Below are 14,892 nucleotides of genomic sequence, written 5' to 3'. Positions count from 1 at the left end.
CCCAGGAGTGGGTGGTCGCGCTTCTGGATTCTGAGGGGCAACTGCCCTAAGATTGATAGGGGGCCGAGTGAAGGAAGGTCTTCTAAAGAATGCAGTGGACTGGGACTCTGCAGTAGTCCTGGTAGTAGATCTTGCTGGCTCGAGGCTGGCTGCTCTGTAGTGCGGCAATGGCCGTCGTTGAAAAAGAAGAAGAAATGGAGCTTGCATAACGTATCACAGCACACATTCCCACGCAAAGAGGGAGATGGGAAAGGGGATAAATAAACACAAAAAACCCACAAAATGAGCAAAACTCCCTTCAGACGAAAATTGGCTGTCTGCAACAATATCAGAATGTAGAAGGAAGAATGAAAAAACTGAAGTATGGACAGAAGTAGAAGTCCAACACAAGTACGTGTGCCTGGGGTGGAGGTTTTAAGGAACTCATGGTGGCAACAGTAAAGACAGACACAAGTGATCACAGCTCAAGGGTGTTTATTAAAATGTATGTGCGCATTGGAAAAATGCCTAATCTAAGCCTAAATCTAAGATGGGAGCAAGCTATGACCATCAAATAATAAGGCAGTCCTAGTGACGTCTTGACCAATAAAAGGGGGTATAATAAGAAAAACCTATTGCCAATCCTTACAACTAATATAAAAAGTGTGTGGGATAAGATTCAAAAGAAAGAAAGAAGTGTTCACAAATGATAAGTCAGGATGTGGTAGCCAGGGGTCTGCCTTCCCCACGTTTTGAGCCCGGGACAAGACGGGACTCCTGAGCAGAGCACATGCTCGAGCTTTCCCAGCACGAGACAACAGTTCCGCTCTCAGCTATCAGGACTTTCGGTGGTTAAGTCTCTTTTCTACAAAAAGTCACTTGCCTCTGGGGATCTGATGTGTTCGAAATAACAAACAAAAGTTCCTTTCCAAATGTTCTTTCGGTGATGGCTTTTTACCCCATGGATCATCCTCTTCTGGCCTCAGATCCACCAAAGTTCTTAACGATATTGGGACCTTCGGTGCTTAAGTTTCTCGCTTCTGAGGGCCTGATAGGTTCAAAATAATAAACAAAAGTTCCTTTCTGATTTCCGTTAGGGTAATGATTCTCCGCCTCTGGGTCCCCTTCTTTTGGGCTCAGAAACCTCTCGAATGTCAGCCTACCTCCGTCGGGTTCACTATGGCTTAAATTCTAAATATTTTATCTGCTACATTCACAAGTCGTTGGGTGATGGCTTTTCATACCTGGATCCCCCTCTTCCAGGCTCAGATCCTTCTCAAATGTTAGCCTCCCTCCGTCCTGTTCACTATGGCTTTTATCTATTCACTCTTATTTATGGCATTCACAAATCTTAATGTCTTTTTAAACATTTCACTGTGCACATCCCTCTGTTGGGTTCACTTTTGTCAACACACTGCTCATCGGGACTTTTAGGCTTTGCCCCTTTCCAACAGCATCCCTCCGTCGGGTTCACTCTTGCCAACTTTTGTCAATCACAACGTTTTTTCTCTTGAACTCACTATGCAGGATTCATCTCCCTTGGCTTTCCAATTACTGGTAGGTCAAAAACTTTCAACTGTACAGGGGGTTTTGCTAGACCCCGATATTACCACTTTGACCTGGTTCTCGCGGGTCTCCTAGGGACTTCTGGTATCAGTAGTTTCATTCAACACAGGATCAACCTGGGTCTCTTGAGTGAGCACCCACGTGGTGCTGGGCCTCTCTGCAGGTGGATTTCCCTTCGCATTTTACAGTTCTTTGAACTTTCCTCAATGTGCCACTTCGTGACTTTCATTCAACACAGTTCGGTTTCTTATCGGTTCTCCCCTCGATTCACTGGCTGTGATAAATCGCATGGCTTTCCTCATATCTCAAGTCAAGGATGGTAGCAGGTGTCTTTCTCTGTCCTGGTTATCAGCGTAGGCATGCTCTGTGTACCGCTGACATCTGCTGCAACACACTCTGGCTATTGTTCGCAGTCTTACAATTCCTTACACGGAGGCTTGGCGGATCTGGTCCAGAAAGGGCAAAGTCGCTTCTCTCCTTGGCACCCTTTCGGTTCTCGCTGCCTTTCTCCTCCTCTTGAACTGCCAGGCCTGGATAGCTGTTTCATTCTGCGGTCTGCCTTGTTCGCATTGCGCTCTCGTGCTCCACCTTTTATCCCTGTGGGGAAAGGAAAGGGCCGTCAGGTGTGGGAGGTTCTGGTCAATCGCCTGACTTTGCCTGACCCGTGTGTTGGGACAGGTTGGGTTAACAGTTTTGGTATTAGTCTGTTGTCTTTCATGGGGTAAGACAGTGTTTGTGTCGGAAGGGGGCGGGGGGGTTAGTGTGTCTGATTGTCCTGGTAGGGTGGAGAAAAGGTGTTATATGGAATGACAACCCTTGTACCAAGGGGGTTAATAAACTCAGAAGGATGAGATTGGTGGAGTTTGGGAAACAAACGGGAATGCCTGGGATTATTATCATAAAATTAACAGCAGGGATTGTGGGAATGGTTGTGTTTTGTTAATGTATACTGGATGTCTGGGAAACAAGATGCAGAGGGACGTGGAGAAGAACGATTGGGAGTATTTGGGTAGGAAACAGGAAAACATGGAGTTTGGGAGAGCTTGTTTCTGGGTGCAACCGGATTTGGGGTTCTCTACGCATTATTTATATACAGAGGTGTTATGGGATTTGGGCAAGAGAGATTTATAGGGAGGAAGGGAGACAGATGTGGTACAACCTACAAAGGTCTCAGAGATCTCGTCCTCCTCGACTTCTTCTCTGCTATAATGCTGCATCTCACCTGGGGTATTTCACCAAGCACAACCCTAGGCTTGCCTACCCATGTCATCCTCCCTCGCTCGTCCACCCCGAGAGTTGGGATCTGAGGGCGCCAGCCCTCCCCTGGCCACCTGAATAAGGGATTCTTGAGGTCTACTTGGGAAAATACCCTCGGGTTTCTCACAAGGTGGACCCCATCAAGTCAGAAAGCGGGTGTGCGTTAGAATGGACAATAACATGTTAACATTTCCGGCAAAGTTGCATGACAACAAAACACATATATTTTAACAGAACAATGTTGCATAACATGTGGCCACACACACACAGGCACCGACTCCTCCAGGCCTCCTTCATAGTCATTCCTTCCAATTGTTAGGTATGCTTCTTTGCAGTTGGTGTGAGAATCATTGAAGCGCTCAAATTAAGAGACAAACAACCATTGTCACCTCTGCTTCGTACCACCCGAATGCAAGTGGATCTTGGTTTTCATCTAGGAGGTGTTAAGCCCCCTGGAGATTTTCATTTGGGGTTGTATTGTGTTCTATCACAAAGCAGGTTGACAACTAGGGCAAGTCTGATCTTTTGAAGGCAACAGAGGCTTCGACAAGCAGAATGATTTGAATGATTTAGCACAATCTTAGCCTCCTAGATTCCAGCATTGTCTACCCTGCTCAACCTGGACTCGAGTTACCTTGTCCTGTTCATAGATGACAGATGGAGAATCGGGACCGGAAGGGTTGTAGTGTATCCCTGCCAGCTTACACTTGCAAGTACAACTTGAAGTATTGTGGCTCACTTGTCAAAATAAGTGCCAATAACATGCACCTCATTCATTTGGGTATTTGTAGAGTGTTACACATCACCTTCCAGCTGCTTTGCAGCCCTTGTCACCCTCAAGGTTATGAACCTGGTTTAGTAAGAACTTTGCATCTGTGAAGTCATATTTCTACCCAAATGCTCCAGATATGGTGTTTTTGCAAAAATAATACTGTAACTTTGGGTACCGGTCTTTGTGGGGGACTGCTTTTCAATTACCTTGCCTACCTCTGCACCGACTCTAAAATTACCTATTTTTTGTATGCCACAAATATTTTTAGTTCCTTGTGAACAACAGGTAAAGGGGATATGTTTTTTGGAAGTCTTAATAGATCTAGAAGCATCTCTATTTGAGGAACAGAAGAAAAGTGTTTTTTTAATTCCCTAAACCATTCTCCATCACAGCCTTTTTCTGCAGTTATTTCTCCAGCATGGGGTCTGGCATGGATTCACATGCTCATGAATATTCCCCGTCGTCAGGCTGGGAATCCTCGGTAAAGAAAAAACCAGTATCAGTTTCGTTTCTGATCTGTCTTTCGTAGTAGTAACCAATCACTGGTCTCTGCGTCATACTGACCACAGCCAATGACTGCCCTCTACCTAAGCCCCGCCTCTGGCAGCCATCTTCAGATTTTTACCGCATGTTCATGTGTTGGGATCCTCGTGCTATTGCTCTCGAGCGTTAGTGCTATTTTTTCACGTTTTTTTCTCAAAAACTTTGTTTTTTTCGGTCAAAAGAGCCTCAAGCTCCACCGACTCTCCATCCGATCAACGGGGACCCGTGTCGGATTGGTCTACATCCCTCAAGGGTGAAGATTCGTCGAGCTACGCTTTTAGAGGACTCCAGAAGTTTCTCAGGCCCATCTCGGTCATGGCCCAGGAGAAGGGAAGCTCGACGCCCGGAAAGCTGTTCAGGGTCTGCCCTGGATGCCAGCTGCAGAATGTCTTTAAGGAAGACGAACACTCCTTTTGTCTTTACTGCCTACATGAAGACAAGACGCACGTGGAGAAGGACTGTGCGTTTTGCGGCAACATGTCGGAGCGGACCATGAAGGACCGCCATCAACATCTCGCCAACTGGCTGCAAGGGAAGAGCCCGTCCGGCGAGAAGAAGAAGAAGAAATCCGAGCGGTCTTCTAAGACCTTTGAGGACGCCCCGGCGACGGGGGTCCAACATAAGGCAAAGCACCGCGAGTCCGCTGGCACCGGGAGCGTCGAACGGTCGGGCTCTACGGGCACCAGGCAGGGCGCACCCTCCCCGGCACCATCAACCACGAGCCAACGCTCTGGGTCGGGTAAGAGGAAGGCCGAGCACCCGGCGAAGCTCCTGGAGAGGCCCCGGTCGAGCTCGAAGGCGGAGGGGGAGCGAGGCAGTGTCCCCCCCCTCAAGGAGAAGGCGGTGAGCGCCCCAAGGGTGGTGAAAGCCTTAATCCATCCGGCCAAGGCCTCTATCGAGACAGTCGCGGCGGCCCTGGCTCAGCCTGTGGAGGCTACGCCGGTGGTGGCGACCTCGGGGCTCAGAGTCTCCCTGCCACCGCGGAGGGAGTCCTCTTTTATGCCCATCGACAGGACCCCCGTGAAACCTCCGACGGAGAAGAAAAAGGGGGGGCAGGAGGTCGCCGTGGATTCGGCCTCAACCTCTGAGGAAGAACTGATTGAGGTCTTAAGCCACGGCGTTGGCGTGGAAGAAGACCAGCCCGTCGGGAGGGATCCCGACGCAGGAGACGACGACATCGTCGAGGGTACCGACGGGGCCCCTGACCGCCCGTCGGATTCCCCTCTGCCAGTGCCGCAAGACAACTCGGCGGCCATTTTGTTGGCTATACAGTCCTTATGCTCAGAGATAAGGACGAGACTGCCGTTACCAGTGGAGGAACCACTCCCGTCGGGGGACCCGGAACCAGGCCCTTCGGGCAGCCCCCCTCCTAAGAAAAGAAGGATTCACCCTCCACCTCCTTTTCAGCCGTCGCGCCCCGTTCAGCCCTCCTCCCCGTCCACGACTCGAGGGGATGATACGGGGACTGACACGGCCGCAACGGGTACGGACGACGAGGTGTACGACGAGGATCTGCCGTCGTCTCCTCCCACCCGGGCTTCCCCGCCCGACGAGATTGGATCTTTTCACTCCATGATCGCCAGGGCATCCGAGCTCTTCCAGCTCTGCCCTGAGGAGAAGAAGAAGGAAGGTTTCCTTTATCAGCGGCGCGAGGCCAAGAGGAAGACGGTCCTCGCGGTACCTCTACTGGACGATATTTGGGATGAGGGCCTCGCCCTCCTCAAGAACCCATCCACGACGCCGGCTAGAAGGGACCGGTACGAGAAGAAGTACCGGGTCCCGGACGCGGCCCCCTTGTGCCTCCGGGCGCAGCCTACCCCGGACTCCGTCGTCTCCGCGGCGGCCAGGAAGAAAGCGGGGGGGGGGGGTTGCGGCCTCCACGTCGACTTCCCCGCCGGACGGCGAGGGAAAGAAATTGGACACGATGGGGCGCAGGGTCATCTCGTCTGCAGCGACGACGATTAAGGCGGCTAACGCCTTGGCTATCATAGCCCGGTACGACAGGGAGCTGTGGTACAAGCTGGCTCCCCTGCTGGACTTCCTACCGGACGACAACAGGGCGGATGCCCTGGAGATCTTGCAGGAAGGTGAGGTGGCGTCGGACCACGCCAACACTATTGCGACAGACATGGCCGACACTGGATTTCGCCAGTTGGGCAACGGCGTGTGCCTTAGGCGGCGTGGATGGCTCCAGGCTACTGACTTCCGTCAAGACGTACAGACCAGAGTCCTGGGCATGCCGTTCGATGGGAACAACCTGTTTGGGAAAACAGTGGACGATTCCCTTCAAGCCATTAAAGCGGACACGGAGACAGCCCGGGCTCTCGGGGTTCTCCAGCAACGGCGGCCACCCTTTCGGAGCGGCGGAGGCAAGGGCGCCTCCAAAGGTTCCGGCGGCGGATTTTCCACCTACGGTCAAGCGGCCCGTTCGTCGTCTCAAGAAGCTTACAGGGGACGAGGCAAGTCAGGCGGACCCCGCCGTCGTCGCCAAGGAGGTCAAGGCGGCAAAGCCTCGTCTAAGCAGGATTGAACCGGCCGTGGGGTCGGGCCCCCACCGAAGCACCACGGTGGGAGGCCGGCTGGCGAGCTTCGTCAGCCTGTGGGAGTCCATCTCCACCGACCGTTGGGTGCTGGACGCCCTAGCCCAGGGCCACGCGCTCGAGTTTCAAAGAAGGTGCCCGCGCGTCCCCCCTGTGGCCAGGAAAGAGCTTCACGTCCCTCAGCTTCTCCGGGAGGTAAGGGCGATGCTAAGGAAGGGCGCCATCGAACTCGTCCCAAGGAGGCTTCGGGGCTCAGGAGTTTACTCAAGATACTTCCTCGTGAAGAAGAAGACGGGAGGATGGCGCCCCATCCTAGACCTACGACGGCTGAACAAGTTCATCAAAGCTCAGAAGTTCCGGATGGTCACCCTCCAGCACGTCCTGGGTCAGCTGGAGGAGGGCGACTTCCTGTCGTCGTTGGATTTGGAGGATGCCTACTTCCATATTCCCATCCTAAAAGGGCACCGAAAATTCCTCAGGTTCGTGGTCCAAGGGCGTCACTACCAGTTCAGAGCCCTTCCCTTCGGTCTACGGTCGGCACCCAGGGTATTCACCAAGTGCCTTGCACCAGTGGCGGCGCAGCTGTGCCGAGAGGGGATCCACGTCTACCCCTACCTGGACGACTGGCTCATCCGAGCCAAGACGAGGGAGCTCGCCGTGGAGCACACGGCAAGGACCGTCCAACTTCTCACGGACCTGGGATTCTCCGTGAACTACGCCAAGTCCCACCTGGTACCCGCGCAAAACGCACTGTTTCTGGGAGCGAAGCTCGACACAGTGTCCCTTCTGGCCTCCTCGTCGGAGGAAAGAACCAGGTCCATCCTGGGCAAGGTACAGCGGATGTTGGTTTCCGACGCGGCCAAGGTGAGGTCCATCAAGTCCCTCCTCGGAATGATGTCTTCTTGCATCTACCTCATTCCCATGTGCAGGCTCCGGATGCGCCCGTTGCAGAAGTTCCTGGACGTGCGCTGGATCCAAACGACGGGCGGCTTCGAGGAGAGGATCACACTCGACGAGAGTTTCCGCCGAGCAATCCGGTGGTGGGGCACCCGCGCGCATCTGACGGCGGGCATGGACTTCCAGACCCCAGACCACCAGGAGACAGTGACCACGGATGCCTCCCTGGAAGGGTGGGGAGCGCACACCGAAAATCTGCACGCGAGAGGCCTTTGGCTCCCGACGGAGAAGTCCCTCCATATCAACGTCCTGGAGCTCCGTGCAGTGTACTGGGCCCTCAGGTCCTTCCTTCCGTCCCTCAAGGGCAAGGTGGTGAGGATCTTCACCGACAACAACACCACCACCATGTTTTACATCAGGAAACAGGGCGGAACCAGGTCCCCAGCACTGTCCAAGGAGGCGCAGGACCTGTGGCATTGGGCCGTCGCCCAAAGGATGTTTCTGGTGCCGTTTCATCTGGCAGGGATAAAAAACACCATCGCCGACTCACTCAGCAGGGAGCTGCGCTCGTGCCACGAGTGGGAACTACGGCAGGATCTAGTGGATCGCCTCTTCCGACGGTGGGGCACACCGCAGATCGACCTGTTCGCGACGGCGACGAACTCCAAGTGCCGGAGGTTCGCCAGCAGGTTTCCCCAGTCGAGGAACATGGGCGATGCTTTCTCGTTCCCCTGGGCGGGCCTGTTCCTATACGCGTTCCCTCCATTGCCACTACTGATCCGGCTCATCAACCAGCTCAAGAGGTCACGGTGCAGGATGATCCTCGTCGCACCTGCGTGGCCGAGGCAGATATGGTTCCCGGACCTTCTGGACTTGTCAGCGTCCCCGTCAATCAAGCTGCCAGTGGACGCGGATCTGCTCTCCAGGGAAGGAGGCGCCATCCTCCACCACGACCCGAAGTCGCTGAACTTGCAGGCCTGGCTCCTGCAGCGCTAGAGTTTGGGGGATACGACATACCGGCCGACTGCAGAGAGGTTCTTGCAAAGGCCAGGGCGTCCTCGACTCTTAAATGCTACGGACACAAATGGAAGAGGTTCTCTGTCTGGTGCCACGCACAGAAGATTAACCCTCTAAGGATTACTGCCGTAGCTGTTGACGCTGGCCAAAGCTGGACTGGCACACGCGTCCATCAAGATTCATCTTGCTGCGATCTCCCGATACACTAGAACCACGGGGCGGACATCCTTGTGGTCTCATCGTCTGGTGAAAGAATTCATGAAGGGACTGTTCAGATCGTTCCCGCCGGTGAAGGCTCCGGCCCCGGCCTGGGAGCTCAACGTGGTGCTGACCAAGCTCATGGGACCTCCGTTCGAGCCTCTGCACTCGGCCCCGTTGAAGTTCCTGTCGTGGAAAACAGCGTTTCTTGTGGCCATCACCTCCGCACGACGGGTGGGAGAGATCCAGGCCCTTTCCTGCAAGGCCCCGTACTTGACTTTTCACGACACGAGGGTGGTGCTCAGGACACACCCCTCCTTCATGCCCAAGGTGCCGTCGGACTTCCATCTCAACGAACCCTTGGTGTTGCCTGTGTTTTTCCCGTCGCCTTCGTCGCCGGCTGAGAGGACTTTGCACTCGCTGGATGTGGCTAGAGCGCTGAAGTTCTACGTGGATCGCACGAAGTGTTTTCGGAAGACGTCACAACTCTTTGTGAACTTTGGACCTGTCAATCAGGGGAAGGCTCTCTCGAAGGCTTCCATTTCCAGATGGCTCACCGGCTGTATCATGTACTGTCACCGGTTGGCAAACCGACCGCTGCCTGGCCGTCCGAGAGCACATTCCACCAGAGCGATCGCAGCTACCACGCGTTCCTATCTGGTGTGCCCCTGCTGGACATTTGCAGGGCTGCTACGTGGAGGTCGACGCACACCTTCACGAAATTCTACTGCGTCGATCGGGATTCCAGGGAGGAGTCCAGGGTCGGCCAAGCAGTGCTGCGCAACCTGTTCGCCTGAGGTGAGCCTGGTGAGGAGGTAAGATTGCTTAATGTTGAGTTTGATGTGATGCTTAATGTTGAGCCTTTGCCACCTCCCGTGGTTGTGCATGTGGGTACTGCTATGTATCTTTATTCATGAGCATGTGAATCCATGCCAGACCCCATGCTGGAGAAGGAACAAGTTACTTACCTGTAACTGTTGTTCTCCAGCATGGGTCTGGCATGGATTCACATGCGAACCCTCCCGCCTACCCCTCTGCGGCTCTTCACTTGGTCATACTGCCACTTCACGTGCTTCCATATCTGAAGATGGCTGCCAGAGGCGGGGCTTAGGTAGAGGGCAGTCATTGGCTGTGGTCAGTATGACGCAGAGACCAGTGATTGGTTACTACTACGAAAGACAGATCAGAAACGAAACTGATACTGGTTTTTTCTTTACCGAGGATTCCCAGCCTGACGACGGGGAATATTCATGAGCATGTGAATCCATGCCAGACCCATGCTGGAGAACAACAGTTACAGGTAAGTAACTTGTTCCTTACTCCCACACAAGAGTATTTGCATATTAGTTTCTTTAAGTTTTGTTCTATGTTTTTGCTGCTGAACACATACATCACTCTAAAAATGTTGTTTCATTGAGCTGCTTAGAATGATGTTTATTAACAATTGCCTATATATCTGGGATCAGTTGAACTTAGGACTGGTTGCTAAAACAGGTACAGCACAGTTGAAGAGCCAGTCATAAAAATGTGTATTGTATAATACTTTGCTGAATGTAGCACATTTTGAAGGTGCTAGAAAAATAAAAGAAGCATAAGAAAAACTCTAATTCAATTATAGGAGTGAAATGTATGTCTGATTTTTGCTGGTAGCTCGTATCTTGGTTCTTCCAAGAAGGTATCACTCTGACAGCTCATTGTCAATGATTATTCCTTAAATAGTTAAAGTTGTGGTAAACTTTCAAACTCTGTTAGATTTTGATAGGTTTACATTGACTTAGAGGTTTTAGGTATAACCTTTATCTTTCTTATGTTTTCAACTAGACTCTTGGATTTGAAGGGATCCAGGCAGCCTTCCTTCACTCTGGATTACTGAAGCTGCTTGTGAAGAAATGTAGCAAAGGCACTGGCTTTAGTAAAACATGGCTTCTCCGAGACCTGGAGGTAATATATGTGAAACTAGTGTTTTCTTACTGTGAGATCTGTCCACAAGTGACAGTACTTGAAATGTTTCACTCATGGATGTTATTACCCCAACAATGCATAATGTTAGAGGATATTGTGTTAGTTTATGGTGCATGGAGTGGTGTGCAGTAGATGCCAAGAGCATTTCGAGAATGATTCTTCCAGTCTATCATCCATCTTGTTTATTTGTTTTTGTGTGCATATGTAGAAGCAAACTTAACAGAACAGTTTGTCCAGTAAAGTTTAATCTCATCATCTAACAGTGTGCGGGATGGTTGATATGTGGGTTGATCATCTCCGAGTGGCAGTCCATTCAAAGCAACCACCTCTTTATTCCTCTCTGTTTGTCAGTATTTGCACTTAGCTTTCGGGTGGTTCCTAGGAAGATTTACAGGGTAATTGGAATTAATGTGCGCTGAAAACGGAGGCGCAAGCATGAAAATCGCAGCGCACGCGTGCGAATGCCGCGCAAGCGCCAGTTTGTCGATTCATGGAAGGCGCTGTGCATGGCTTACCTGTGATCTGCGCTGAATCTGTGTGTGGCGCACACATTGTTGCGACCTCCCGAAGGCTGTGCGCGAGACAGCCAGTGAAGGCGCACACAGGCCAGCGCACACACCTAAAAAGGGGGCGGAACACACAGAATGGGGAACAACATGTGAAAATGTGGGTGTTACGGGGGAAGTACCACTGCCAAAACCTCGCAACGCCCACACGCGCGCTAACAACGCGTATTCATGGAATCGAACAGGGGAAACCCGCGCGCCACAAAAGACGCACTAATCCGGAAACATGGATGCCAGGCATAAGCGCCCCAGCGCAGTATAAAAGTGCGCGCAAACAACAAACAAGCTCATACCGCTACAATTAATGTACCTTTCCTCGCAGCAGTGGTCGTGGGACACCACAGGAACAGGAGGATAGCCAGGCCCCGCAGTTTTTTACCCAGGACCAGCCTTTTTGGGATGCCTGATGACCAGGTCTATGGCACGTGCAGGTTTCCACCCCATATCATCCTAGACCTGGTCGCTGAGTGGGAGGATTGCCTTGCATCACCCACCCTGTGCTCCCAAGCACTGAGCCCCTTGGAAAAGGTGCTCAATGTACTGCATTTCTTGGCTACTGGGTCATTTCAGTGGACAAGTGCCATAGTTGGGGCCGTCTCACAGCCCACGCAGTCACGCTGCCTACACCAGGTGTTGGCGTTCATGACTGCACGCCCCACTGTCCTCAGACACATATACATGCCCAGAACACCCGCAGAAAGGCAGTCCGTGGTCCAGGACTTTTTTGGGGTGGCACACTTCCCCAAAGTGTTAGGTGCCATTGATTGCACCCATGTGGCTATAAGTCCTCCTAGGGCCACTGAGCATATCTATCGCAACCGCAAGCACTGGCATTCCATCAACGTGCAGCCTGTATGTGATGCCAAGGGAATCATCACCTCTGTATATGGCAACTATCCGGGGTACCCCATGATAGTTTCATATTCAGAATGTCACCCCTAAACCGGGACCTGGAAGCTGGGAGGCATGGCGACACATGGCTTATTGGTGAGTACAAATGCCTGTGCACATACATGCATGTCACACACAGTTGGCAAAACCCAACTAATGACAACCATTATCACCTCCCCAGGGGACAGTGCCTACCCTCTGAGCACCTACATGATGATGCCAATACGGACCCCTGCATCACCCGAGGTAAGATACGACGCAGCCCATATTGCAACCTGGGGCATAGTGGAGCGCACATTCGGAGTGCTGAAGTCACGTTTCCGCACCCTTGACCGCTCTGGCGGCCAGCTGCTATATGCGCCCCCAGTAGTGTGCGGAATCATTGTGGCAACATGTGTCCTGCACAGTGTTGCAACCACGCGTGCCAGTGGACACGGTGGTGCCCCCACATCCTCAACCACATGCACGGCCGCTGCGCATGGGAGGGGAAAGGGCACGTGGCGAGGCAGCCCGTACCCAGCTTGTGGCAACATTTTTCACCTAAAATCCCACCCCTGCGAAGTCCACACAAGCCTGGCACATACCAGGTGACAATCGATGATGACAAAGGGACAGTCAACAGTCACAACCATACCACCCTGAGATTGTTTCCCTGGAAGTGCTACAATGGGTGCATCCCTAGCTTCTTAAACAGAGCCATTGCTGTGTCAGTAAAAGGCACACAATCATGCTGCATAAACGACTAGCCCCTTGCAAAACAGCACACCCAAATACTGGTATGACACCCAACCCCTCCCAAACCCCATGTCACCCGCCCGAGACACCATGGCATGGCATGCAATGTGAAAGTAACCAAATGAATGCACAACACATGACACAACTGTCACAAAGTGCACCGTCACAAATGGAAACAGGCCACAGACAATTCCCTCTCACATATGAAAAACAAACTGCACACAAGAACATATACTTACCAGCATGACAAAACATGAATACAGGACCCAACAGTGGCAACGTCTGACAGTAACCAATCACAATAGTCCAAGTGTGACAACCTGACAAAGCCAGCACATTGACATAAACCCATCTTCGGTGTGTTGCTGGTAGGTAAATGTAGCAGGGTACTGCATACAACATGAACTGCATATGCGACGGCAAGGCAAGACATGAAGAAGATTCATGTAAATATGCATAATGAGCAATATTGAATACAATATACTAATCAACCATGCAGTGGAGAAATCCTCACTAATCCCCACTAGGGGTGTATACACAGTTTGGACTACAGACTGGCCACCCAACTAATGGAAGCCCAATGCCTCTGTGTAAGTTATTGTCACACAGTGCCACCCTTGCTAGCCCATGGAAAGAGGAAGCAGGAGTGGCATATGTGTCTGGACCCCAAGCCTCAAACACAAGACAAGCCTGTATGGGCCCCGCTGGAACACACAGTGGATGTCTACGGGTGCCACGCAAAGCAACACACTGTAACATTAATGCACAATAGACAAAAAAAGAGGAAAACAAAAATTAAAAAGGAAAAAAAATCAAAAATCCCCATAGGTCGACCGGGGGGGCACCCAGGAGGGAGGAGGTGCAGGGTGCACCCCAACACCCACATGCGTGGATGTTGAGAAATAAAATCCCTCCATGGGCTCATGGGCTGCACGGCTACCCGATAGTGGGAGAACTGCCGTCGCTGTCGTCCCCCTCTGGTGCTACATGAGAAGGTGTGCGTGGTATGGGAGGCAGACCACGCAAAGCCCTAGCATGCTCCTCCATGGCAGCAAGCATGCGGGTTTGAAAGGTTTGGTTCTGTAGGATAATGGTCCGGAGGTCCCCATGCAGCACGTCACGGTAGCACAGAGTTCTGCCTGCAAGGCCTCATGTGATGCACAGATCTCCTCACGGGTTGCCTGAAGCTCAGCTGAGATTGTGCGTGTTATCTGCTCGAGCTGCTGTTCTGACCGTCCACTCTGGGACACCTCAAGTGCACCGAGAATAGCTCTGAGGGAGGTGTTATCTTGTCTCAGGCTATCCTTGTGGGACTGTACCTCTGCAGATATGGATATGCGCAGAGCCCCCAGTTCAGCCTGTCGGTCCCTGTTGGCGGCCAACATGTCCTGCCTGTGTGAGCAGCACGTGGACCACGTTGTCTGCTGCTGGAGCTCCACCTGCCTTTCGGGGGGGAGAATGGAAGTGGCCACCCTACACACGGCCTGATCCATCATCTCCCATGATGCCCCCTGTTGTTGTGCAATTGCATACATGGAGTTCTCCCACACAGTATTGCCCAGTGGCGCACGGCCACTGCGTTGCTGGACACAACACCTGTCGGCCCCAAGGTGATGTGCACCTTGCTATGCTGGCGCTGCCTGAGGCTGCAGGACTGCATTCCTCCTTTGATCTGCTGCCCCAGGAACAGGAGCAAATATTCCAGAGTGTGACCCTGCATCCGTAACCGCCACAGGCGGATATTCCAACACTGAATGGGCCATTGAGGTGTCTACCCCCAGTGCAGGTGCGTTGGACAGAACAACATGCCTGCCAGAAACACTCACCTGCGACGAGTCATTTGTGTCAATGTCTGAATCAGCACCTGAGCCATAGAGATCGTCGGAGGTGTACCCAGAGAAACCCGTGGACAGGATGGTCTGTAGGACCAATGGATTCTTGTGCTGCAACCCCCACCCCTCCACGTCCT

The 14,892-nt window shown here is 52.4% G+C and overlaps 1 protein-coding gene across 3 annotated transcripts in view; it reads left to right on the top strand.

Annotated features, from left to right (window-relative positions):
- Nucleotides 1-14,892, top strand: part of ZZEF1 (zinc finger ZZ-type and EF-hand domain containing 1) — a 3,309,810-nt gene that overhangs the window by 2,610,760 nt on the left and 684,158 nt on the right. For all 3 annotated transcript variants that reach the window (XM_069614719.1, XM_069614718.1, XM_069614717.1), the window contains exon 44: nucleotides 10,591-10,710. In XM_069614719.1, coding sequence (XP_069470820.1) covers nucleotides 10,591-10,710 — 120 coding nt within the window. The remainder of the gene's footprint in view (nucleotides 1-10,590; nucleotides 10,711-14,892) is intronic.

The sequence above is a fragment of the Ambystoma mexicanum genome, chromosome 9 (assembly GCF_040938575.1).
Source record: "Ambystoma mexicanum isolate Mex_15411 chromosome 9, UKY_AmexF1_1, whole genome shotgun sequence".
NCBI classification, from domain to species: domain Eukaryota; kingdom Metazoa; phylum Chordata; class Amphibia; order Caudata; family Ambystomatidae; genus Ambystoma; species Ambystoma mexicanum.
This window is presented reverse-complemented; position numbering and strand designations above follow the sequence as displayed.